Source organism: Coptis chinensis, chromosome 8 (genome assembly GCF_015680905.1).
Source record: "Coptis chinensis isolate HL-2020 chromosome 8, ASM1568090v1, whole genome shotgun sequence".
Taxonomy (NCBI): Eukaryota; Viridiplantae; Streptophyta; class Magnoliopsida; order Ranunculales; family Ranunculaceae; genus Coptis; species Coptis chinensis.
Genome location: NC_141463.1, coordinates 59,468,826 through 59,494,791, shown reverse-complemented (window position 1 = coordinate 59,494,791; position 25,966 = coordinate 59,468,826). Strand labels below are relative to the sequence as shown.

Here is a 25,966-nt window from a genome sequence, read left to right as displayed (position 1 = left end):
TTACGTACCACTAGAAAGGAAACTGAGATGCCTTAGAGAAACTTCAGATGAAAGATCCGCGGATAGAAAACTACCGGACACATATAACGGATAATAATGCCACATTTTGTCAGAGGTAGTAATGTGGAGGACAAAGGACTTCTTCTATGGACGTGTACAGAAGGATTGATATCCTACACTACCAAATTTGGTGCTTTTTTTATATAATAATGAGCTATTATATCGCAGAGTTGGATTTTGGGTGAATTGGTTTTGTTGTAATGATTCGCGGCATATAGGATGCGCCAAAAGTTACCAATGCCTTGGTATGGGGGGATGTTGAAGTGGTTACATACCTCGACGTCCAGAGGAGTTAAGGGAAACCGCAAGCCTGCGGCTATCTGACCTATGGTAGGGATGAGACAACCGGGCCGCGGTTTGACTAGATTTGGGAAATGGGTGACGCCAGGCACGTGCTCAAGGATCACATCGGCTGGGATGCCGTAAGCAGCTTTAACTGCATCAAAGTTGGGTCTACAGTGGTATGAAAGGGGGAGGAAGAGTGACTTTTCTTCCTGAAGTGGAAGGTTCTGCGACAGGGCCAGAAGTGTGAGAAGCCGTTGACTCAGATCGTTCCGCGGTATGACCGCTAGATCTAGATCTGAGGTACTCACCGATTCGGATTCCGACATGATAGAATTAAACAAATTGGAGAGCCCCAACTGAGTTAACAAGGGGGAAAATAAACCACGAAGGGAAAGGAAGGAACAGTAACGCGAATAAGAATAATCGGGTACAAATGACAGGAACAAAGGGGATGAAGACAAACCTGAGGTAATAAGCAGCAAAGAGCAACGAAAACGAAGAACAGTGAGGAAAACTCGAACCTTGAGCGACCAAAGATCCATCGGAAACGAAGAACAGTGAGAAGGATAGAGCAGAGTGAGAAAAGTGAGAGGGTTTAGATGCAAAAGTGGGGTTTTGAAGAAAGAGAGATGTTTGAGCGGGATACTAAGTGACAGGGGTAAAAATGTAATTTTAGAAGAAAAAAGGACCAGGGGAAAAAGGACATGTGGGTCCTCAAAAATCGAAAAGGCAGGTTCGATGCACGTGCGCCGAAAAGATAGGTTCGATACACGTGCGCCTTGGGCACGTGGATGTAATGATGGCACACGTGCAAATGAGGTATGTGCCACAGATGGAATATTTTGATGGGGAGGTTTGGGTGGATTCGAATCGTTAACCGTCCCATGGACCATAAATGATACTGCGGAATGTCAACGGGACCGAGAGGGGCATCTGTATAGGTCATATTGATGACATGTGGAGTCATAGGTAGCAAAGGGGTTGTATGCAGAGTAGCGAAGAGGAGACATGATGCAACGGATCAGGTCCGCGGTAACCTAATTGTCGAACCGCCCGTATAGGAGTGGGGACAGTGGAGAGTCAAGAGAGCGCGAGATGCAGAGGAGATGAACGAACCTGATGAAAAGAGAAGTTAGGAAAAAAGAGACAGTATATAAAGAATAGAAGGTGAAAAAGAGAGGAGATGGAGAGATAAGTAAATCCATTAGGTTGTAATATTTTGAGTATACACTAACAATACGTTGAAACATTGGAATAGGTAAAGATGCAGATGACGGCTTCAATATAAAGATGCTTTACAAGGCTTCTTATATTCAATTATTTCTCATGCTTTTCATTACCGCAGAAATCTGACTGAAAACAGAATTCGATAACCACAATAATAGAATCATTTCTTTTGCTTAAAAATCATTCAATAGAATCAACACTTCTCAATCACTTAAAACACCTCTCAATCACCAGAAAAAATTAACAATACAAAGGAAAATGTAACAATATAACTTGGTCATAATCTTATACTATTCCAACACCAAATTCCAAGCGACTATTGCGTTGTGCACTGTGTTGCATGGGTACGGGTACGAGTGTCGGGTTTGGACACGGGTACGACAATTTGGAGAAGGCAAGGTCTGAAAATCAGGACACGGGGACACGGCTAATATTATAATTTTTCTAAAAAGAAATTATTTTAAATCTAAAATATTGAATCTTGAAAAGCACACTGTTAAGGGCATAAGGTAGTTGGATTCTATAATGATGATGTTTGAAATTGTACCTAGAAATTTAGTTGTATCCACATGACAAGGCTCATTGGGCTTTGAAAGTTTGAAACAATTAGCAATTATTACTAGTTAGAGGTTTAAACACCCATTCTAGAAAAGCCCAGCCTGCATTTTTTGTTTCAAGACTGGCCCATTTGTTATTTCCACCCATTTTAAGTTGCTGACATAAGCAACTTAAGTAGATCTTCTTCCTTCTATTTTCCAAAACCCTAGATCTGGTTGTACAACCGCCATGACCAAGCAAGATAGAGAAAGAGAAGAAAGAAAAAGAAAAAAATTTGCGCAAGGGAGACTCACCGGTCAATATTCCTACCTCTCCTCTCTATCTCTTTGAATAAGTTTTTTTTCCCCCTTCGACTCCGACCACGAATCTGTATTGTGTCGGTGTCGGTGTTGGTACGACACGACACGGGACACGCAGGGAATTTCGGCGTATCCATGCAACATAGGTTGTGCAGTGCTATATCACCTGCTACATATCACTCCAGTAGTAGTTTTCACTGCATTTCTCTAGTATTACCTAGCCTAGTTCATTTACAGACAATTCCTATTTCTTATTTTAGCAAACGTACGTACATGGTTCATTTTTTCTACTTCAAACCATAAATCCATCTAACATTAACATATTCAAATTTTCAATAACTCTAAAATCCCCAAATGCACCAATTCAACAATTAATTACTCAAAATAAACAAATACTTAAATAATAATTTAAAAAAAAAACCCCGAAAAGTAGCTTTACTATCATCAACAAGAAACCGTGCCGAGAACATGAACCATTTTGACCTGATTCAACAACAACCCAGATTAGAGAAGCCATGAACGTGAGTTGAGTCAAGTTACGGTCAAGAATATCTGTAATCAATTAAAATGATTATAAAAGTTGGAAAACTTACCTGAAGATCAAGCGTTCCAACATAAGGTATATAATCAGCAAAATTAAAAAGACCTGCCAATCTCACCCCTTCTTTGAATATGTCATCCTTGAGTCCGACTACCATTCGATACATTACATCATCGATGAGCGATTCAGCCTTAGCACTGATATCAATCAAAGATCCATGCTGAGCTGTGGTCCTTAGTGACTCCACGAAGTTAACTAGATCTTCTCTCCTCATAGACTTCAAGCAAACACCAAATCTTTGAACAATGGTTCAACCATTGAATTGGATGCTATGACAAACTCCCCTCAATATCCAAAAGCAATAGCTCTATTACCTACCCATCAATTCCAATCTAGTTCATCGATTTGTTTAAACGTTCAATTCGACAAGTTGCATACCAAAAACAAAGATAAAAGGTGTAGTCAATTAACTGACAAATAACTATAACACACTGATTTATCAAGAATCAAAGTAAACTGCTACACCATGGTTATTCGATCTTATACCTCTCATAATTGTTTTCTTAATTCAAGTTGTACTAAAAAATTTGGCTATTAATATTGCAAAAAAGAGTCAAGCTTTAAGGTTGATCCTTAACAGGAGCAGCCCCTGAACACACTCCAAGAACCAATTCCTTAGAAAGCAATATGCCACTGTCAACTAAACAATTAACATAAACCTAGAACATGCAGTTTATAAATAGAACATCAAAGTGACAAACAATATAATTGTAGTAAATAATATGTTTCACTTGGAAAAACAAACCCACTCACGTGAACAGTAAAAGACGAATTTTTAGGGATCTAAAACAGTACCCTAATTTTCCCCAAATTATCCCAAATCAATCAATTATAAGCCAAATTCTCTCATTTCAATCACAAATTAGTCCACTCCCTACCCCAAATCCACCACAGACAACCTAATTCAATCAAATCCTATCAAATTTCTTTCACCCCCAGCCTTTTTTATAAATTTTCAGTTTGATTTTCTCTATTTAGAATCACTTCCAAGCAGATGAAGAAGAAGAAGAAGAAGAAGAAGAAGAAGAAGAAATGGTTGTTCTGTTTTTGAACTCGGGCTTGGTACATCACTTTTCGATTGGCAAGAGTCAAGTGCTCAAATGTATATCCATGCAGGATTGTTTGAAGGAGTCCATCAATATGATCGTCTTTTTCTTCACCAGTTTGGGGCCTGCAGCGCCTTATATGACCTATAATAAGTCTGGTATGTATATAGTTTGTTGTGTTGTTTGGTGTTCATTTTCTGCTCTCTTTGGTTGTAGTAGTAGTAGTTCCAAACCATCAAGTTTGAGTCCTCTGATTTTATCACAGACACATGGTGTGTGTTGTTTGTGCTTCTTGAACTATTCGTTTCATCCTTTCATTTGTAGGTTTCATGCTCCATTTCCTCCTTTCTATCATCCATGGTGTATCGATACCTTGGCATGGATAGTCAAGCCACTGCCGCACCTCTACAGGGTATTTGGTGGGGTGTTTTCTTTAGGAAACGTCAATCTGACGATTGAGACTTTCGGGTCTCAAGTTCTGACCTTCGGGTCTTGGTTACTGGACTTTGGGTCTTTTGGGAGGTTGCGGAACAAAGATATGTCTTCTGACGGTTTTGAAGTAGTAGTAGATTGGTGGATGCACATTGATGACTCCATGGTTGCGGGTGGTCGACAGGAGGAGAAGCTGTTGGGGTTTGTTCAGATGAGTGTATTGTTATTTATTTGCTTTAACTCATGCATTTTCTCTTGGTTGAATTGCAGTTGTAATCTTCAGAACACTTTATGAATACAAAGGTGATTTATCGAATATATATATAATTGTAGTAAATAGAATACAAGTTCTGAACAACCTAGATATAAGTTTATTATGCAATTATTAACACATTCTACATAATCCCCAAATTGTTGGAAAGAGATGAACCAAACAATAATAGAATGCAAGCAAACAACGAAAACACTTCTCATGCTTTTCATTACCGCAGAAATCTAACTAAAAACGGAATTCGATAACCACAATAATAATATAATAATTTCTTCTGCTTGAAAATCAATCAATAGAATCAACACTTCTCAATCACTTGAAACACCTCACAATCACCAGAAAAAATTAACAATACAAAGGAAAATGTAACAATATAACTTGGTCATAATCTTATACTTTTCCACACCAAATTCCAAACAACTGTTGTGTTGTGTAGTGCTATATCACCTGCTACATATCACTCCAGTAGTAGTTTCCACTGCATTTCTCCAGTATGACCTAACCTAGTTCATTTACAGACAATTCCTATTTCTTATTTTAGCAAACGTGAGTACATGATTCATTTTTTCTACTTAAAACCATAAATCCATCTAACATTAACACATTCAAATTTCCAATAACTCTAAAATCCCCAAATACACCAATTCAACAATTAATTACTCAAAATAAACAAATGCTTAAATAATATTAAAAAAAAAACCCGAAAAATAGCTTTACTATCATCAACAAGAAACCGTGCCGAGAACATGAACCATTTTGACCTGATTCAACAACAACCCAGATTAGAGAAGCCATGAACGTGAGTTGAGTCAAGTTACCAGTACAGAATACAGAATCAGTTAAAATGATTATAAAAGTTGGAAAACTTACCCGAAGATCAAGCGCTCCAACGTAAGGTATATAATCAGGAAAATTAAAAAGACCTGCCAACCTCACCCCTTCTTGAATGGATGGTTTGAACTTGAATCTGTCATCCTTGAGTCCAACTACCATTCGATACATTACATCATCGATGAGCGATTCAGCCTTAGCACTGATATCAATCAAAGATCCATGCTGATCTGTGGTCCTTAGTGACTCCACCTAGATCCTCTCTCCTCATAGACTTCAAGCAAACACCAAATCATGAGTCTTTAGGAACAACTCGGCAAATTCAGGGGATGAGACTACGATGGTTGGAATAAGACCAAGTCGAATGGACATAATTGGACCATATTTCTTAGCCATTTTTCGCAAATTATGGTGAGGGAGAACACTCAACATGTGAAGGTGGCCAATTAGAGGGAGTCCCAACTGACCAGGGGGTAGACTCGATGAACAATTTTTGCGTTTTTTGGCTTTCAATGAGCTAAAACGTAATATAAAACAAAGCATAGTCCAGCAAGGAATGCAATAAAAAGTGTTGCAATCCAAGTTCCCATCATTTACTAACCAGAGAGTGAAGAGTGGAAACTATACATATACAAGAAGTTTCAACCTCACGCCTAGCAGCATAAAATACTTGCCACATTCAGGAGACTAGAGTGCTGTAAAATTTTCCTACCAGAGTTGGGGTGTCAATGCCGTAATCACAGAAAATGGATTTCTAAAACACTAAATGCACGACACAACCAGTTCCTAAAATATTAATCTTTTGCTTGTTGGCCAGTGATAATACCGTTGTCCACAAATAGTTCATTAGTTGCTGGTTTAAATTCTTCTTATTCGTCGATATTGTTGTCCACCAAATCATTAGTTGCTAAGAAGCAAATTGTTGTCTTAAGGACTCAATATCTCGATATAAGCCTTCCTGTCAAGTTGGTTGCTACTCCAGTGCCTTGCTTTTCTAATGTATCAAAAGCGCGATGTTAGCTCTCACACAATCTAAATATGGTTATTTAACCAAGAAAAACGATGATAAATAATCAATCTTTAACCAAGAGTTGATCGAGAATAATAATAATAATAACGAAGTAGTGTGTTCTCAAAAGGCAGTACTACCGCTTTTAACACTGTGAATTTGCTAAAATATTCCATTTTACCCCATATATATATTTTTTTAGAGCGCAAACCTATTTTTTTCAGAGCGCCAAACTACTTGAAACTTGTAATGAATTCCATTTTAGGCACCGGATTGCTGATGCGTCTTATTTTACGCTACGTGTTTTTTGTCTTCATCCGACACAGTGACGTGGCGGATGATATATGTCATATATCATGATCATGATATATGACATGTATCACCCTTTTACACAATGATACATGACGTGTAGCACGATAATACAAGACATGTATCATCTACCACATCATTGTGTCGGATAAATGAAATGAGCCGGATAGGTAAAATTGAATTTCATTACAAGTTTAAGATGGTTTGCGGCATATGCGTTCTAAAAAAGTATATGAGGTAAAGTAGAATATTTTAGCAAGTTCATTAGGCTTAAGTGTAGTATTGCCTTCTCAAAACCCCAACTCAGCCTTATAAAGGCATTTTAAACACGTTCAAAATAAAGACAAAAATAACCTTGTGTAAAAAACAACCTATAGGCGCACGCTATAACTTGCAAAGGAACCATAGAGTGAAAGCAAATCATAGACGCCCATCAAGTATTGCATCATTTTCTTAGTCATTTTGAAACAGATACCAATAAAAGCACAAAAACATTTAATAAAATTCCAAAGCAACATGATTCTGGCTTCCGACCAGTACTCTACGTAACTTTACATGCTAAAATAGAAGCTGGAAAATAAGTAACCAAATTGCTATACAATAGCTAGCCAAAACATAGAGACTGCATAGTGGACCGGCCTACGCTCATACGTTGATCATCGATCAGGCGATAAGTTGGGACTGCCATCAGATGATTAGCTCTTGGCAATGTCAGGCCAAATTTTTCGGTCATGTCTAGATCATCAGGTGACATACCATCCGGAAGCTCTAAATTAAAACAGTGAACCAATTGAGCAAGTACTAATTCAACCACCGTTGAACCTAATTGCATCCCTGGGCATTTCCTACGACCAGATCCAAACGGTAGAAAACAAAAATCTTGTCCTTGAAAATCAATGTTGGTACCAATGAACCTCTCAGGACAGAACTCTTCAGCATTGCTAGACCAAACATTGGGGTCCCTTCCTATTGCCCAAGTGTTTACAAGGACTCTAGACTTCTTTGGTATAAAGTATCCTTTGATTGTTATGTCTTCAATGGACTCATGAGGAATAAGCAATGGGGCTACTGGATGAAGCCTCATGCTTTCCTTGATCACCATTTTCAGATAGTCCAATTTAATCAAATCTGCTTCCTCAACTATTCTATCCAAGCTAACGACAATTTGTAATTCTTCTTGAACTAGTTTCATAACACGCGGGTTCTTCAGAAGTTCGGCAATGACCCATTCAATTGCGGTACTTGAAGTATCCATTGTTGCGGCAAGCATGTCCAACATGATTGCTTTGATATGGTCACGCCCTAGGTGCAACTCCCGTGCATTATTAGATTCCATCAAGGATAGCATCACGTCGATGAAGTCCCTATGTGTTCCATGTAGTTTTTTTGCATCTTGTACATGTTCATCAATGATCTTCTCCAAAAATCCATCCAGCACCATATTAATAGCCTTCATACGGCGACCAAAACCCTGGAAAAAGGAATTTTCTTATGTTCTAATAAGAGCATGGATTAGAAGAAAAAACTATTCTTAACAAATGGATTGTTCCTTGAACCATAAATTTACCTACACTAACATAACTTTCATGATACGTTTTGTTCCTCGAGGCATTTTTTTTAACTAAAGAAAAACCTCCAGAGGGGAGGGGGGTTAGGAATATCAAAAGAGATAACAATAGTTTATAGATTTTTATATATATTAGATTGATGCACCCACGTTGTGCATTTTGCTTAAATCATAGAAGGGTAATATTGTTAATCTACTAAAAATACAGGAGTAAATTGCAGGACTGTAGATGAGGGTCGCGGATTTTAGAGTAGTTTAGATATATTGATGCACAAGTATATCCTTTATCTTTTATGGCTAGGATCTTAATAAACACAAATGTATTTGAATTTTGAATTGCCAATCACACGTCACATTAACTGAGATTAGTAGTTATAAATAAAATTCATGACCTGCTTAGGGCATCTCCAATGGGGAGTGTAAAATTACACCTCTACCTAGGCTCCACGTAGGTGCCATTAGGATTTTACACCTCTAATTGTATAATATTATATAGCCTATGAATATCCACATTCTATACTCTCCAATGGAGACGTGTAAAAAAAAATAGATTTTAAACTCGGACGTCACTTAAATGACGTCCTTCTTTAATTTAAATTGGGACGTTACTTAAAGTGATGTCTTAGTTAAAAAATTACTTTAGAATTAGAAAGGGATGTTACTTAAAGTGACATATGAATTTTTTTTTGTTCGGATGTTGGTTAAAATGTCGCCCGAGCTATTTATCAACTGATAGCGAGATAGGGAATTCCCCACCTCCTCTATCAACTAATACTCTATTATCTACGGTATACCATCCCCATTGGAAATAGTTTTTTGATATTTGGAGTGTAAACTTTACACTCTATACGGTTTACACCCTCAATTGGAGATGCCCTTAGAAACAACAACTAATTATTTTTTAGATGTCCACAAAATTTTGCGTTTTTTTTCTCCTTTTCATTTTCGCCTTGACGCGGTGGTCTTACTTTATGTAGACATAGATACTTAATTTGGGCCTTAGTTACATTAAGAGCAAGTCCAATGAGGTGTTATATGGGCTGTTAAAGAGCCATTTAGCACTCAAAACACCAAAATGTCATTCCAATGGGGCTGCTAGAAAGGTCATAAATTTGGCTAGTATGCCAAATTTGTGGCCTTGTCTAGCAGCCACCATCGTTAAGTTTCGGGAGACGGGCGACACAATTTCTACCGTCCGTTGGTAACTTGTGTACAGATGGCAGAAACTGTATATGTCGTCTGTCTCCCATTTTAATTAAATGGATAGACGGCAGACTGTTGTCCGTACCTTCCAGGCATTCAACACGATTTTTACTTAGCCAAATTTAACAAATTCTTCACTCATATACATTTACTTGTTATCAAAGCCTCAACTCTAAAATCCTCAACCCTTACAGTTTCAACTAACTTCATTTATACCATTTCAATCACATTCATCCATTCCACCAACTTCATTTCTTGTGTCAACTTTATAGACTAAAAATTTCTAATATTCTCCTTCACTCGCACCTTTTTTTTCTTTCATTGTACCATCAAAGCCTCACCATTCTCGACTTTGCAACCTTTTTTCTCACATTCAAAATGGCGTTTTCTTCTCGCCATGTTGAATCAAGCTCCTCATCCGAAGAAGAGAACATAGTGAATGACAATGAGAACATGTTATTACCTATGTTTTCGTTGTTGCAAGACATGCATAATTTCTTGTTTCAATCACATTCATCCATTCCACCAACTTTATTTCTTGTGTCAATTTTATAGACCACAAATTTCTAATATTCTCCTTCACTCACATTTTTTTTTTCATTATACCATAAAAACCTCACCATTCTCAACTTTGCAAACATTTCTTCTCACATTCAAAATGACGTATTCTTCTCGCTATGTTGAATCAAGCTCCTCATCCGAAAAAGATAACATGGTGAATGACGATAAGAACATGTTCTTACCTATCTTCTCGTTGTTACAAGACATGCACGAAACTAGTCGTGGTCATCGAGTCTCGGTCACCGGTAGAAAATACATTTATTATGATCGAATCGAGGCTCACAATAGGGTTATGAGGGATTACTTCGTGCAAAACTTGAAGTATCCCTTTGATGTCTTCCGTAGGAGGTTTAGGATGCAACACCATCTCTTCCTCCGAATCTTGAAAGTCGTCTCTGACCATGACAAGTACTTCATATACAAGGTTGATGGCAATGGAAAGCCATATTTGACGGGTATGCAAAAGGTGGTTGCTTGTATTCATTTGCTTGCATATGGTTGTGGTGTGGATGCATGGGATGAATACGTTCAAATAGCAAAGAGCACTCTTTTCAAAAGCTTAAGGCATTTTTGTGATGTTGTGATAGCGGTCTTCGAAGAAGAATATTTGAGGGCTCCAAATGAAGAAGACATTCAACGTCTAATTCAACAAGGTAAAAATCGTGGCTTTTCGGGTATGCTTGGAAACTTGGATTGTATATATTGGCAATGAGAAATATGTCCTACGGCATGACAAGGTACACATGTAGGACATAAGAAGAAACTTACGATAATTTTGAAAGTCGTTGCCGATAGAGACTTGTGGATTTAGCACGCATTTTTTGGTATGGCGGGTTCAAACAATGACGTCAACGTACTTCATTCAACGTTCTCATCTCTTTGACAATCTTATGCGTGGTGATGTTTCTCGTTGCAATTACACTATGAATAGTCGCCAATACAAAATGGGTTACTATCTAGCTGATGAGATTTATCCTAAATGGACTACATTTGTGCAAACAATTCCTCACCCAATAACTCAAAGGGAGGGATTCTTTGCTAAGATGCAAGAAGCGTGTCGAAAATATGTCAAACGTGCATTTAGTGTCTTACAAGCTAGATGAGGGATAATCAAGAGGCCGACACGAATGTGAAATAGGGATATGATGACATTAATCGGATAATGAAGACGTATATCATTTTACATAATATGATTGTCAAGGATGAATGAGAGATTAATATCGAAGATTGGCAAATTGATGTTTCTTGGGAGCCCCCAGTCGCATTGCATGTTGTAGAAAATCAACATGAGGACATTGCAAGAAGACTCAATACACTTCGCCATATTCATAACAGAGAAACTAATGTTCAACTAAGAGTTGACCTCATCAATCACATTTGGCAATATAGTGCAAATCAAAGAATGTAGTATGAGTATTATCTATGTTTGTTCTATTGTTTGAGTATTATTTATGTTTGACTTCACGTTGTTTCAAGACAATTTAAATTAAAATTATATTAAAACTTAAAATTGAAATTATAATATTGGAAATGAACTAACAACAACAATGGAAATGAAAAAGTTAACAACATTGTTGAAATTAATCTAATTAGTAAAAACACCACGCACCCTCACTAGAAACACCTATACCACTAGAAGCACCATTTGGAGTTCCAAACGTTCTACTCTCTCTCTTTTGGAGAATTATCTCCAATTAATTTCATCATCTTGAAGTATTCGGTAGCTTCCGACTCAAGAGTCGAAGTGTCTTGTGCTAATATTTTGTTGTCATCTTTCCATTTCTTGAGCTCATCAACTTCACCCTATCGGTGACGACATTAATCATTTGTGCCAAATACTTTTCCATCACCTTGTAATTCTCTCCTCCTTTCTTCAACATTTCTTTCTCACCCCTTGTTCCCGGTGCTCGTTTTTTCTTGGTTGCACTTCCACCTCCACCACCACTTCCATCCCCAACTTGTGTAGAAAATAGATCAATTGGAACGCCACCAAGAGTTGTCGACGACGTTGTGGGTGTAGAAGACATGACTTTGTCATCTACATTGAGAATGGTGTTTGCTTGTCTCCTCGTAGTAGTGGACCGACTCTCCAATTCTTCATTCAATTTTGGACTTTCCTTGAGGAGGACCCAACAATGCTCAAATTGAAAGTATGAGTTATGAGCCAACGAATATATTGATTTTGCATAGGCCAACTAATCTTGGATCATTGTGCCAATTCTTGTGGTCCTCTCCGAAATGGAGATAATTCCCGCCCACTGGTTGAAAGCTCGTTGGATGTGTCCAAATCGAGTGGACACCAAATTCTTGGTTCTCTTGTTGTTTTCGTCAACTCTCTCTCTTGAAAATTCTAATATATTCTCTCTCAATAGTGTATGATCTGTTGCCCCGTACCAACAATTGGATCTTCATCAACATATATTCATGCCTTGCAAAGAGCATTGTCTTCTTTAATTGAGAAATTTGCAGACCTTGTAGTAGATTTCTTTCCTTTTGATATGATTATTTGTTCATTTGGATCCATTGCTATAGTTAGAGTAGTAATTGTTGTAGTTTGAGTAGATAGAAATTTTGTAAGAATTGTGAGCAAATGGTGAAAGAGTTGTGTGAAGTAGTTATGTATAAATATGCAATTTCATAAAAATTAGCCGTTGGAATGGTCTAGACTATACAGACAACATCTGTTTACAACTTAACAAACAAACGACATAGTTTATGTCGTCCGTCTCCCCGACTTAATATCTGCTAAAATACATTATAGGAATGATTTTTTTTGGGCAGCTAAATTTGGCTTGGCAAGCTAAAAGTCGTGTGTGGCACATTTTAGTAGCCCAATTTAGCAAGTCCAGATTGGACTTGCTCTAACAAAGCATAAAACACAATCAAAGTCATACTTCAAACATACGGAGAAATTGACTGCTACCATTACCAAACATTACCAAAATAATGAATCTCGCGTATTGTTCTAATTCGATTACTTACTTGAAGATCAAATGCTCTAAGGTAAGGGAAAAAGTCAGCCAGATTGAAAGCTCCAGCGATACTCATACCTTCTTGGAGGCTTGACTTGAGGTTAAACTTATCATCCTTAAATCCAAAAATCATTCGGTATGTCATGTCTTCGATGAGTGATTCAACCTTGGAACTAACATCAATAACAGAGCGTGATTTAGCTGCAACCTTTATTTTTTCAACAAAATTAACCAACTCTTCACTCCTCATGGGCCTAAACAGCTCAACCTTTGAATTGCTAAGCAGCTCTAAGGTGCATAATTTGCGAATATTTCGCCAATATGGACCATATTCCGCAAACGCCAGATTTTTCTGTCCATATGACATGCACTCAGCTGCTTGTATTTTAGGACGACTAGCAAAAACTGAATCGTGAATCTTAAGGATTAACTCGGCCCATTCAGGTGATGAGACGACGATTGCTGGGACAAGACCAAGGCGTATGGACACTATTGGACCATATTTCTTAGCCAGCTTATGTAGGCTATGGTGAGGGAGATCACCCAACATATGAAGGTGGCCAAGTAGAGGAAGTCCCAATGGACCAGGAGGAAGGCCTAATGAACCATTTTTCTTTGCTCTTAATGAGCTAAAAATATATGATAGAGACCATAAGCCAGCAAGGAAAGCAAATAAGAGGGCAGCAATCTCAGAGCCCATTATTTGATACATCCGAAGCTAGAGGGAAGAGAGGAGACTTTATTCAAGAGCTATATGTCGATAGGTTGAAAAGAGACATAAAGAAGGATCGGAAACTATATAGAAGGATTTTATATAGACTTGAGCATTTTCTGCACATCCAATAATGCAGTAACAATAACTTAAAAACGTACCAAGTTGATAAGTCATGATGGGGGTACAAGTCAAACTCTCTTACATAATCTCTTTGATCGAATGATCGGCTGTTCTTTCTGGAGATCCAATTTTCAATTAATTTCAGGATTTTGCGATAAGACAACGACCACCGTTGAATACAAGACAACAACCGTACCACAAAGGCACAAAGCAACGAAAAATTAGAAGATAAAAAATACAAGAAGCCATAAGGAAAAAAGAAATACACGCTACAGTAAAATTCACTGACATCAGTTAATCAGTAATGCCAAAAGTTTTTCTTTTCGGTAAGGTACAAAACTAAAACTAATTACTCCAAAGAAATAACATTTTTTTTTTTTTTTTCTCCGGTAGAAACATGTCATATCTTATAGCATCTAAGATATAGTGCTACAGTTCAACATATGTTCAGGCAGTAGGCTCTCATCTAGGTTTTTTGATGCCCACTTAGCTAGGTCATGAACTTCAACATTTGAGCTTCTGCTAATCCAATTAAACTTACAAAAGGTGAAAGGCTGACATAAGCCCATAATCATACACCGGATAGAGTCTAATTTCCAGTTGAGAGAATCTAAGTTACAGGAGTTCTGTAGACTCTGTACAACCTGCCTACAGTCTCCTTCAAAAAGGAATGAAGTTCTGCCTGTGGTCCTAGCTAGCTTGGCTGCCACTTCCATTGCCACCATCTCAACCTCCTCAGCACTACTAGCATCAAATCTACGAGTAGTTGCATCCACCAGCTTGCCTTCCCCATCCCAAGCCAAAGCCCCAGCAGCAGCAGTTCTCGTATACCTGTAGTAGGCAGCATCAAATCTGATTACCAAAGTGTTTTCTTCTATTGTAAGGAAAATAGAATTGTAATCCACATTATGACATAATTCAGGTGAGTTAAAAGGATGTGTGTTCACTCCCTGAGCATCAGTAAATGCTTGGCTGTATCGACTCCTCTTAGTGTAGGCTCTTCGCAACAGACCATCTCTATTCGGTGTTTTACTCTCAAGCTTTGCTTTATTCCTCATCTCCTATATTTCTTGTAGGAGAATACATGCAAGAAGACCCTTTTCAGCCATACCAGGGTCCTTATCCTTTGTCCACTCTAGAAATTCTTCCAGCCAATCTCTGGTGGTCAGAGCTGCCCTCTCATCCACTCTTGCTCCCAAATCAGAGGTAAACCAAACCACCTTTATCCATTCACATTGGAAAAACAAATGGTTTAGGTCCTCTTGAGCAGTCCAGCAGAGAGGACAAACATAGTCTCCCTTGAGGTTGTGCCTGGCCAGTACATCCCCTCTGGGGAGTATGTCCATATACAGCTTCCATAAGAACAACTGAGTACTAGCTGGCACTTTAGTTTTCCAAAGAGTCTTGATGCTATTGGTGTTAAAGGAGGATGTACCTCCTTGCCATCCAGAGTTATTCATGAAAAAATATGCAGACTTCACAGAGAGTCTACCATTCCTAGTTCCCCCCCATTTGGCTGAGTCACTTACCAAAGTAGAAGGTCTTATCACCACTTGTTTGATGAGAGTGGCTATCTCAGATGGGAAAAAGCTGGCAATCTTATGGTTGTCCTATCCAGAATCATCCCTAAGCATCAAGTCCCTCACCTTTAAGCACTCAAGGTCTGGTCTATCAGGTAACATCTCTACCAGTTTGATAGGGGCCTCATTGAACAGGATCCAAGGTTGCCTCATGACATTGACCTTGTCCCCTTTGCCAATGCTCCAAACAACCCCTAGTAGGATATCCCTAGCAGTCCTATGGACTCCCTTCCAGAACCAAGAGGCCCACGATGGGGGTTCAGCTTTAACATCAAACCAAGACTTCCCATAGGCAGCTAGGAAGGTTTTTTCCCATAGAGAGGTGTTATTTATAACAGCTTTCCAGGCCAGCTTTGCAAGCATAGCCCTATTCATGTCCCTAGCTTTTCTCAGCCCAAAGCCTCCCAAGGCCTTAGGTTTGCATATACTATCCCACCCTATGCTGTGGATACTTTTGCTTTCTTCCTGCCCATGCCACCAGAAATTCCTACAAACTTTATCAATCTTTTGACAAGTAGATCGAGGTAGTTTGTAAGTGGCCATAGCAAAAAGAGGTGTAGCCTGTGCTACAACTTGTATGAGGGTTGTCCTTCCAGCTTGAGAGAGGACTTTTTCTCTCCAACCTTTAATCTTATTGTGCACTTTGTCCACCAGGAAGTCAAAGTCATCTTTTTTCTTTTGGGAGAGGACTATAGGAACCCCCAAATATTTGTCTTTTCTATCAAAGAATCTCATCTTTCAAAATCTTTTTAACATCTTACTATGCATCTTGTGCACATTTTTACTACAGAAGATACTTGACTTGCCAAAGTTTATTTTCTGTCCAGAAGCTTTGCAGTAGTCCTCAAGGAAGTTCTTAAGCTTTCCACTCTCAGCTAGATTAGCTTTAGTGAAAAGGATAAGATCATCAGCATAAAACAGATGAGTAATAGGAGGAGCATTTTTTCTGATTTTAATGCCATGTATATCTCCATTACTCTCTGCCTTTGCTATGATCCTTGAGAGAGCTTCTGACACCAGAATAAAAAGGTATGGGGAGAGAGGCGGATCTCCCTATCTCAGGCCTCTATCCGGATTAAATTGCTTAAGGGGAGACCCATTCAGCAGTACCCTATAAGAAATAATTGTGATGCATTAGGAGATGAGGAGTCCCCACTTATCACTGAACCCCAACTTTTGAAATATACTGTCAATGAAGGACAATTCTACTCTGTCATATGCTTTAGCCATATCTATCTTAAGGGCCAAAAACCCTTTTTTGGTTTTCATATGATTCATATTATGAAAGATCTCACTGGCTAAGCTAATATTGCCTCCAATACTTCTTCCTTTAATGAAGGCACCTTAAAAAGGGGAGACAATCTTATTAATATGTGCTTTGAGCCTATTAACTAGAATCTTTGCTATAATCTTGTTGCAGAAGTTACAGAGGCTAATATGTCTGAATTTAGCCATATGATCCGGATTAGAGATTTTTGGAATAAGAGCAATAAAAGTCTCATTGAAGCTAGGGTTCATGCTCCCTTGAATAAAAATATTCTTTACACAATCAATAATAGAGCAGGGACTAATAACATCCCAACACTGTTGGTAGAAGCACCCCTGGAACCCATCAGGTCCAGGTGCTTTTAGAGCCCCCATATTCTTTACCACATTCAAAATATCATCCCCAGTAGGACAGGTAGTGAGAATCTCATTCTCTCTATCCGTTATGCATTGGGAGAACAGAGTTAGAATATCTTCATTGGTATCTGGTTTATCAAAGGTATATACACCATCAAAGTATTCTTTCACTGCCTGTCCCACTTCCTGCCTTCCTTCCCTCCACCTGCCCTCATTGTCTTTAATCTTATCAATGTGGTTTTTCCTCATTCTATAAACAGTGGATAGGTGGAAGAACTTGGTGTTCCTGCCACCTTCTTTGATCCAGTACTGGCTAGACTTATGTTTCCAGAAGTCTTCCTCCTTTTCATACCACTCGAACAAACTAGCTTTCAGCTGTTTTGCTTTCTCATGGTTGGTAGGATTAAAGGCTATTTGAAGAACTCTATCCAGATCCTTTTGGATTATCTTAATATTATGAAAGATATTACCAAAGACTTTTTTATTCCAAGTGGAAAGCCTTTTTTCAGTATTTTTTAGCCTGTTTATAACCCTCCAGTCTGGCATATCATGAATTACCTCATTCCATGCCTTATCAATAACAGGTTTACAAGTGGCATCCTTTAGCCACATATCAAAGAACCTGAAAGGCCTCTCTACATTCTCTACAGTTGGCTTGAGATGGATCATAAGAGCAAGGTGATCTGATGTAGCATTAGCCATATTCCTGACCACCATATTGGGGAACAGATCCATCTAGTCAGCAGTGGCAAAAGCACGATCTAGCCTTTCCAGGATGTTATCTTTCACCTTTCTATTGTTATTTTAGGTAAACTTGGGGCCTTTATATCCTAGGTCAATCAAACTCAAATCATTAATAAGATAATTGAACTCAAGCATGCAATTGGTAAAAATAGCTCTGCCCCCTACTTTCTCATCCAAAGATTTTATGGCATTAAAATCTCCAAAGATGATCCAAGGACCAGGTATAGCAGGGGCAGTATCTCTAAGCTCAGCCCAGAATCTATGTCTAAGATGTCCATTAGGTTCCCCATAGACAAAACTAAAGAACCAAGAAGTAGAACTGTGGTAATCTGAAAGTTTACCTATTATCTGATATGCCATAGCTCCAAGGACCTCCAGATTCACTCCCTCTTTCCAAAACATAGCCAGACCACCTCTCATCCTACTAGCCTGAACACAAAAGGAATTATCATACTTTATCTCCCTACTTAATTGTCTTATCCTATTTTCTCCTACTTTTGTTTCAGATAAGCAAATAATCTTTGGTTGATGTTGCCTCACTAGATCCTTTAGATTTTGAATTGCCATGGAGGAACCTATTCCCCGACAATTCCAGGCTTGTATCATTTTTGACTAGGCAGCTGTTTGGGGACAACCGCCGCGAACCCTGGGGGAGGACCACATAAACCCCCACTGCCGCTTGACTCACTACTGTTGCCTCTTACTCTTGCACCCCCACCATTGCCACTACACTCACCCCTTGATTTCTTGGCTGTCTTGCTCTTCCACCTCTCTCTGAACTTGGAATTGAGACGTTTCCCCACCGTTGAGTCATCAAAAGCAAGCGGCTGAGGTTGTGTGATACTATCCTCAGACTCATAAGCCAAATCACGAGGGGCATTTCCAGTTGATACCTCCTCTTGATAATTCTCATTGTACACCACCATACCTTACTCCTCTTCATCAGTTGGATCCTCTTCTTCGTCACTTGTTGAGTAACCTTCTTCTTCCTCTATAAAAGCATCTGAAGGAATATCTTCTTTAGAGATATCCCCTCCTTCATCCACAGAGGGCTCACTAGAATCCAGCAACCCTTCAGATGGCACACTGGACTCCATCGACCCACTCGATACTGGGATGACTGGGGCATTCTCTGGTATCAGCAAGTTCCCCATTCCCCTAGACCTTAGATAATCATCTTCAAGTTTTGCTCTCTTTGACTTCTGTACTGCCAACCATAACTAGTAATTCGCCGAATTATTCACGAATTATTCGCGAATTATAAGGTTTGGCGAATAAAACGAATAATTCGGCGAATTTTTGAATGATACGGTTTAATTCGCGAATTGGTTGGGTCGGGCTTATAATTGTTTAATCATTCACTTAATTATAAGGTTTGGCTTAATAAAATGACATTTGTATTATTTTTTCATGAATAAAATTGTAAAAATAAAAATAAAAACGTTATATACTTATATATCAAAATTTTAAATGTAAAATATATAGCCGAATTTTAAAGAAATATATTCGTATTATACCCGTTTAAAACACGTATATCGTATTTTTACCGTTAGCGTTTTATTGGACCGAATATTTAAAAGTATTATTGTTGAAAATTTCGAATCTTAGGCGAATAATTGACGTACCGAACTTTTGCCGTCCACGAATTTACTAGCTATGCTGCCAACCTCCAACTGATCCTACGCCACCCATTATCACCCATCCTTTCTGTTTCTAAACCGTTATCTGAGAGGTTAAACACTTTCCTTTTTTTTCCCACACAAGACTCTGTTGATTCCTTTCTAACACATCTGAAAAAACCTCTTTTATGTTTTCCTCCTCGAGCCACCCCAGCTTTCCCCACTTTGCCTCGTGTTGCTATTTTTCTGCGAGGTATAATCACTCCCTATTACTTTTCCAGTTCCCAAGCTAGCACCCTCCAAGCCTAGGTATCCTGTTTCTACCGTGACACACTCCGAACCTGGGTTAGGTGCAATTCTTCCAGAAGTTGGATCATACCCTGGAGTCTTCTTCAAGCCCATCGGTCCATTTTCCTTACCCATGTCTTCATCCAGGTCATAACTAGTAATTTGCCGAATTATTCACGAATTATTCGCGAATTACAAGGTTTGGCGAATAAAACGAATAATTCGGCGAATTTTTGAATGATACGGTTTAATTCGCGAATTGGTTGGGTCGGGCTTATAATTGCCGAATTATTCGCAAATCATTCACGAATTATAAGGTTTGGCGAATAAAATGACATTTGTATTATTTTTTCATGAATAAAATTGTAAAAATAAAAATAAAAACGTTATATACTTATATATCAAAATTTTAAATGTAAAATATATAGCCGAATTTTAAAGAAATATATTCAGATATACCCGTTTAAAACACGATATCGTATTTTTTTACCGTTAGCGTTTTATTGGACCGAATATTTAAAAGTATTATTGTTGAAAATTTCGAATCTTAGGCGAATAATTGACGTATCGAACTTTTGCCGTCCACGAATTTACTAGCTATGATCCAGGTCCATATTCGATCCATTACTGACTGGGCTCCATATCACCAAAGCCCCATAATTGGTTCCTGACAAATTTGTAAGGCCCATGTGTCCATCCCGTACCTCTTGGGCTAGGACTTGTGTACCTGACCCATGATCAGGTATATCGAGATTTGGGCCCCCTAGCCCAGACCCAGCAATGACCACTGACAAGGCCCTTTCATATAGTGCCATTCTGCTATCTGCCAAACCTGGTACTTTCTCATCAGCTGCCACATGTCTCTTATCAGTGGGCTATTCCACGTGCGTTCGTCTTCTTGGTGGTGTTGCCAGAATCCCAGTCCCATTCCAGTTCTGTTTCACTGGTGAGCCTCTGTTCCTTGCTGGAATCTGGTCATACCTCAGTTTTTGTGGTGTTCCAGAGATCGTAATTGACACAGGGCTTGAGCTTGCTGCCCCATTGTAGAACACATTTGCTCGCAGCATGAATGAGAAATTAATTTTACATCCCTAGGGGATCCCCCATATTTCCTCCTATCCATACTGTACTTTCCACGCTGGTAACAATAATGTAGATCATACCCGATGCATCCACAAAAGTAACAGAAAATATCCAATTTTTCATACTTGAAAGTGACTGGGAAGGTTTCTCCCAATTCTGTTCGGAGATCTATGCCTTTTAATAGCGTTTTCTTGATATCCATCCTCACTCTAACCCTAGCTACCGGGTTGTTGAACTTCAGTGAGCACAGTAGGTCCACCGCCTTGACTTTGCCCAAGCTTTGCCCCACCTTGTTTACATTTTCCTCATTGATCTGATTATTTGGTAGCCCATATATCTGAACCCAGAAATCCACCATATCAAACTTCCAGTTCTCATCTACTAGTTCAGATGCCTTCAATTTTTAAAACGAGAGGACGAACCCTTGAACGATCTAAGGCCCATTTTTTCTTACATGTTCATATTCCCCAGGGTTCTCGAACTCCAGTTTAAACAAGCCTTTCGCTACAGATTGTATCTTAGTGTTACCCCTCGTTTGCCAACATCTATGGAGTTCCTCCGCAAGATCTTGGAGGGGTATATTTTTACCTCCAAACAACTTTCCCAACAGGGTGTACTGTCCCCCTTCACTGGTCTCCACATTCTTGTAACCAATATCAATAATTCGTTTTTCCTTGTTGTAGAAAAGATTTTGCATCTCAGCTTGTAGTATTTTAACTTTAGATTTGGATGATTCACCTGACTCCATCCTTGTTGGTGGCTCCCCTGTAGGGGAGTCCATGGCAGATGCTGATCTAGCCAAAGATGATATAACAGTACCCACAAACAAGGAAAAAGAACCCAAAAAGAAACTAAAATAAAAGGAGAAAAGAAAAGGAGAAAAGAAAGCCAAAACTATAAAGGGAAAGATCGAGAGAGATGTTATTCAGTAAAGGAAGAGAGCCTATAGACAGCAGTTGAAATTTGAATTTGAATTTTGAAGTTCAGAAAAGATAGAGGGAAGCTGCTTTCAGCCGTAGTATAGCTCTCTAAAGTTCCAGTCGTTGTTTAGAGAGACATCCTTATAGCATTTTACTAATACATTGTACCCAAGGAACTTGGGAGTGCGTTTGTTTCAAAGAAATAACCTTAGATAACGTTTTCTTACTCCAAGATCAAGGGCACCAAGCCAACAACTTAAGGTATATAATCAGCCAAACTGAAAGAGCCTCAACCTCAGGCCTTCTAGAATGCATGGTTTAAACTTAAACGTTGAAACTATCATTCTTGAGTATGAATATCAGTTGATATATTTTTACTATGTACGTATGAGCAAAATTCGATCAACCTTAGCACTAATACCGGCCAACCAAAGATCGTCACTCAGATATAGTCTTTACGGACTTGACTAAATATTTTTCAAATGGTGCAACTGAGTTCCTTATTAACGCTAAGGAATCCACTGTGAAGTGGCTACAGATAGCGAGCCTATAGACTGTTGTAGTATCACTCTTTCTCTTCTCTCCTCTCTTCTCTCTCTTTTTCTATGTCCTCCCTCTAATCTGTTTTTCGGCACTTTTTCTTCTTTTCTCTCTTTCTCTTTATACCTTCATATCCCATCTTCTTAGTTGTCCACCTGTCCCTTCATCTCACAGTCCCCTCTTCTCTACGTGTGACTTTCTCCGCCAAGTAACTTAGGGATCCACGGTCTTGACTATCTCATCTCGATTCTCTTTGTTGTCTTGCATTGCTTCAGGGTCCATCTACCACTAATTCTTTATATCATGGATTAAGCCACTACAAATGCCCCCTCTCAAATCCGCGAACATGGTTATGGTCGGGGATTCCAGAATTCCTCCTCTATTATCTTTTAGCCCATGTCATATTTGTTGTGCAATGGAAGCGATAACAACTACAAATGGCGATAACAACAACAACAACAACAACTTGAGAAGAGTGGTGAATCGCAACCAACCAAAGCAAACAAAGTATCAACTATGCATCCCATGATGAATGGTACTACTTAACGCGATTAAGTAGAACGAATACCATGGTGTCGGAAGTGATTAGAGCTTTTATTTGCACAGCAGTTCAAGCCATTTGGACTGAGCAAAATTGGTGGTTGAAGAAAAACCGATTTAGAGCAGCTGATGAGGTAAGTCAAAAGGACCTAAATAGTATGAATATTTACATGGGGAAAACACTGGAATCAGTCCAGGAAGATGTGGGAACCAAATTGTTGTTGGAAAAGCTGGGAATCGGGGTAAGAGTCATACACAAAGAGGAAAGATGGGTTAAATGGGAAAAGCCAAAGGTGGGTACAGTGGTCCTTAACACTGATGGGTCGGTGCAAGAGGGGGTGGCAAGCTATGGAGGAGTCTTGAGGGATAGCTATGGGGAAGTGATAATGGCGTACAGTGGTAGTTCTAAGAGGTTATCGGTGATCTATCAGGAGCTTCTCGCGGTTCTAAAAGGGCTGGAAGGTGCGGTACAGCTGAACATTAAACGACTTCAAGTGCAATCAGACTCTATGCAGGGGGTCCAGATCTTAACTAAAAAGGGAAAGCCACCGTGGTACTGTAGGAACCTGGTAGCACAAATTCAAGCTGTGAGTTTGAAGTTTGATCAATTATCCTTTGTCCATGTCTTCCGGGAGGGTAACCAAGTAGCTGATTACCTATCGAAATTTGAATAGAGAAGAGTGTAATAGTTTTTTGCTATTTATTCCCCCCTATGGATAAAAAAATGCATGTATTGATCATGAGGGATAAGGAAGGAATATTGTACTTGAGAACCTGAATTAATAAAGTTTGGGGGCTGAACCCTTAGTTATTTCAAAAAAAAAAAAAAAAATGCAAAAAATAACCAACCAAGTAGTAGAGACACAAAGATTTGAGTGGTTTGGCTTACGCCTAATTCATAACCAAATGAGAAGTTTTAAATTGAGAGAATCAAATAGTGTTACACACTCACCTTGTTCAATAGAACACCCAAAGCCCCCTTTTATAATAACTCACAAATCTCTCATCACCCTTTGGTTAAACCTTAACTTTGTTTTTATAGTGTAGCTGAAATTTCGGAAGAATACAAAATTTTGGCTCATTTCGGCATATGGCTACCAAAGGCCCATTAGGCCCATCATCCCAACAATTCTCCACCTCAGCGAGAATTTCTCAAATTTGAGCTGACCAATCCGCTACACCAAACTAAAACAAAAAATATCTCCAAGAACCAAGCAAATGTCCCGAAGGACCAACAATGACTGCACCACATAATGGTTGCCTATGTACCTTCTAAATGGGATCAAGCCAATCGTAGTTCACAATTGCTCATAAGAGCCAAATCATTTCAAATGAAGGATACGAATCAAGTCCAAGCAATAGTGGAACTTGACTCCAGAAATCACTTTGGTTAACATATCAGCGGGGTTCTCCTTGGTGTCTATCTTAGTAAGTAAGAAGATATCACCCTCTTCCAAAATCTCTCTGACAAAGTGAAACCGCACATCAATGTGCTTCGATCGGGCATGATGAACTTGGTTCTTGGCCAAATATATAGCATTTATGCTATCACAATGAATCTTAAGCTGATCTTGCACAATTCCCAAATCATCCAACAAACCCTGCAACCAAATAGCCTATTTCATAGCCTCAGTCACTGCCATATATTCTGCCTCTGTCGTAGACAATGCAACCGTAGACTGTAAAGTAGACCTCCAACCTACCGGAGCACCAGCTAAAGTAAATACATACCTAGTAGTGGACCGACGCTTATCCAAATCACCTGCATAGTCAGAGTCTACATAGCCCACACAGAGCTGACTAGTATCCCTCTCAAACTTCAAACCAACATCTACAGTACCAAGAATGTACCATAGAATCCATTTCATAGCTTGCCAATGTTTCTTCCCAGGATTATGTATATACCTACTAACAACACTAACAACTTGTGAAATGTCCGGCCTAGTACATACCATCGCATACATCAAACTACCAATAACACTAGCATATGGAACATGAGTCATGTACTCACGTTCCTCATCGAAACTCGGAGACATAGTAGCACTAAGTTTAAAATGAGGGGCAAGAGGAGTACTCACAAACTTAGTATTCCTATCAATACCAAACTTCTGTAGTACCTTCTACAAATATGTCTTTTCAGACAACCAAACTCTGCCATTTGCTCTCTCTCTCTCTGAATCTCCATCTCAAGAATCTTCTTAGCTTCATCCAAGTCCTTCATCTCAAACTCTGAGGACAAAAGCTGTTTCAACTCATCAATCTCAGTCTTGCTTCTTGAGGCTATAAGCATATCATCAACATACAAGAGCAAGTAGATGAAAGAACCATCATGTAGTTTGCGAAAGTAGACACAATGATCATAATGACTTCTTGTGTACTTAAGCCCTAGCATAAACCGATCAAACCGTTTGTACCACTTCCTGGGAAACTGTTTCAAACCATATATATATAACAATTTTTTCAGTTTACATACCAAATCCTCATTTCATGCAACTTTAAATCCACTCGGCTAAGTCATATAGATCTCTTCTTCTAAATCACCATGTAAAAAAGTAGTTTTTATATCGAGCTAGGCTAGCTCCAAATCATACTAAGCTGCCGAGGCCAAAAAAATGCGTATGGAGGAGTGCTTCACAACTGGAGAAAACACCTCATTATATTCAATCCCCTCCTTTTAAGCATAGCCTTTAGTTACCCATCTTGCCTTGTAACGTAACTCATCACTTAGAGATCCTTCTTTTAATGCAAACACCCATTTCCCGCCAATCGCCTTCTTACCATTAGGTAACTTTACAAGCACCCAAGTATCATTCTTCTCCTCATCCATAGATGTCTTCCACCTTTCTGATTGCGAGCACTAGATTGCTCTATAATATGAGGAAGGAGCATCTTCATCAAGGCTTTCAATAATGGAAAGTGTATAGGTAACATAATTATTTAGCCAATATAATAGGGGAACATTC

The 25,966-nt window shown here is 38.9% G+C and overlaps 2 protein-coding genes and 1 long non-coding RNA gene across 3 annotated transcripts; all 3 read right to left on the bottom strand.

Annotated features, from left to right (window-relative positions):
- Positions 1-2,581: 2,581 nt before the first annotated feature.
- Positions 2,582-6,565, bottom strand: LOC147482199 (uncharacterized). Its single transcript, XR_015203704.1, has 3 exons — positions 5,650-6,565; positions 3,023-5,540; positions 2,582-2,912 (listed from the first exon to the last, which is right to left on the bottom strand). It is a non-coding gene; the product is annotated as an uncharacterized LOC147482199 (long non-coding RNA).
- Positions 6,566-7,406: 841 nt separating this feature from the next.
- Positions 7,407-14,276, bottom strand: LOC147482198 (cytochrome P450 CYP736A12-like). Its single transcript, XM_086575808.1, has 2 exons — positions 13,242-14,276; positions 7,407-8,399 (listed from the first exon to the last, which is right to left on the bottom strand). Exons 1-2 carry the CDS (start codon positions 13,941-13,943, stop codon positions 7,533-7,535), a joined length of 1,569 nt encoding a protein of 522 aa, XP_086431934.1. The 5' UTR covers positions 13,944-14,276; the 3' UTR covers positions 7,407-7,532.
- A 2,714-nt stretch (positions 14,277-16,990) lies between these two features.
- LOC147482197 (uncharacterized) lies at positions 16,991-18,004 on the bottom strand. Its single transcript, XM_086579234.1, has one exon. The coding sequence runs from the start codon at positions 18,002-18,004 to the stop codon at positions 16,991-16,993; it is 1,014 nt and encodes a 337-aa protein (XP_086435360.1).
- Positions 18,005-25,966: the final 7,962 nt, after the last annotated feature.

Excerpts from the sequence above, each read along its gene's own strand:
- LOC147482198 (XM_086575808.1), bottom strand. The coding sequence starts at position 13,943 with ATGTATCAAATAATGGGCTCTGAGATTGCTGCCCTCTTATTTGCTTTC. Across the intron at positions 8,400-13,241 it reads TTAGAGCATTTGATCTTCAA|GGTTTTGGTCGCCGTATGAA; the intron begins GTAAGTAATCGA and ends TCCTTTTTCCAG.
- LOC147482197 (XM_086579234.1), bottom strand. The coding sequence starts at position 18,004 with ATGGATCTGTTCCCCAATATGGTGGTCAGGAATATGGCTAATGCTACA.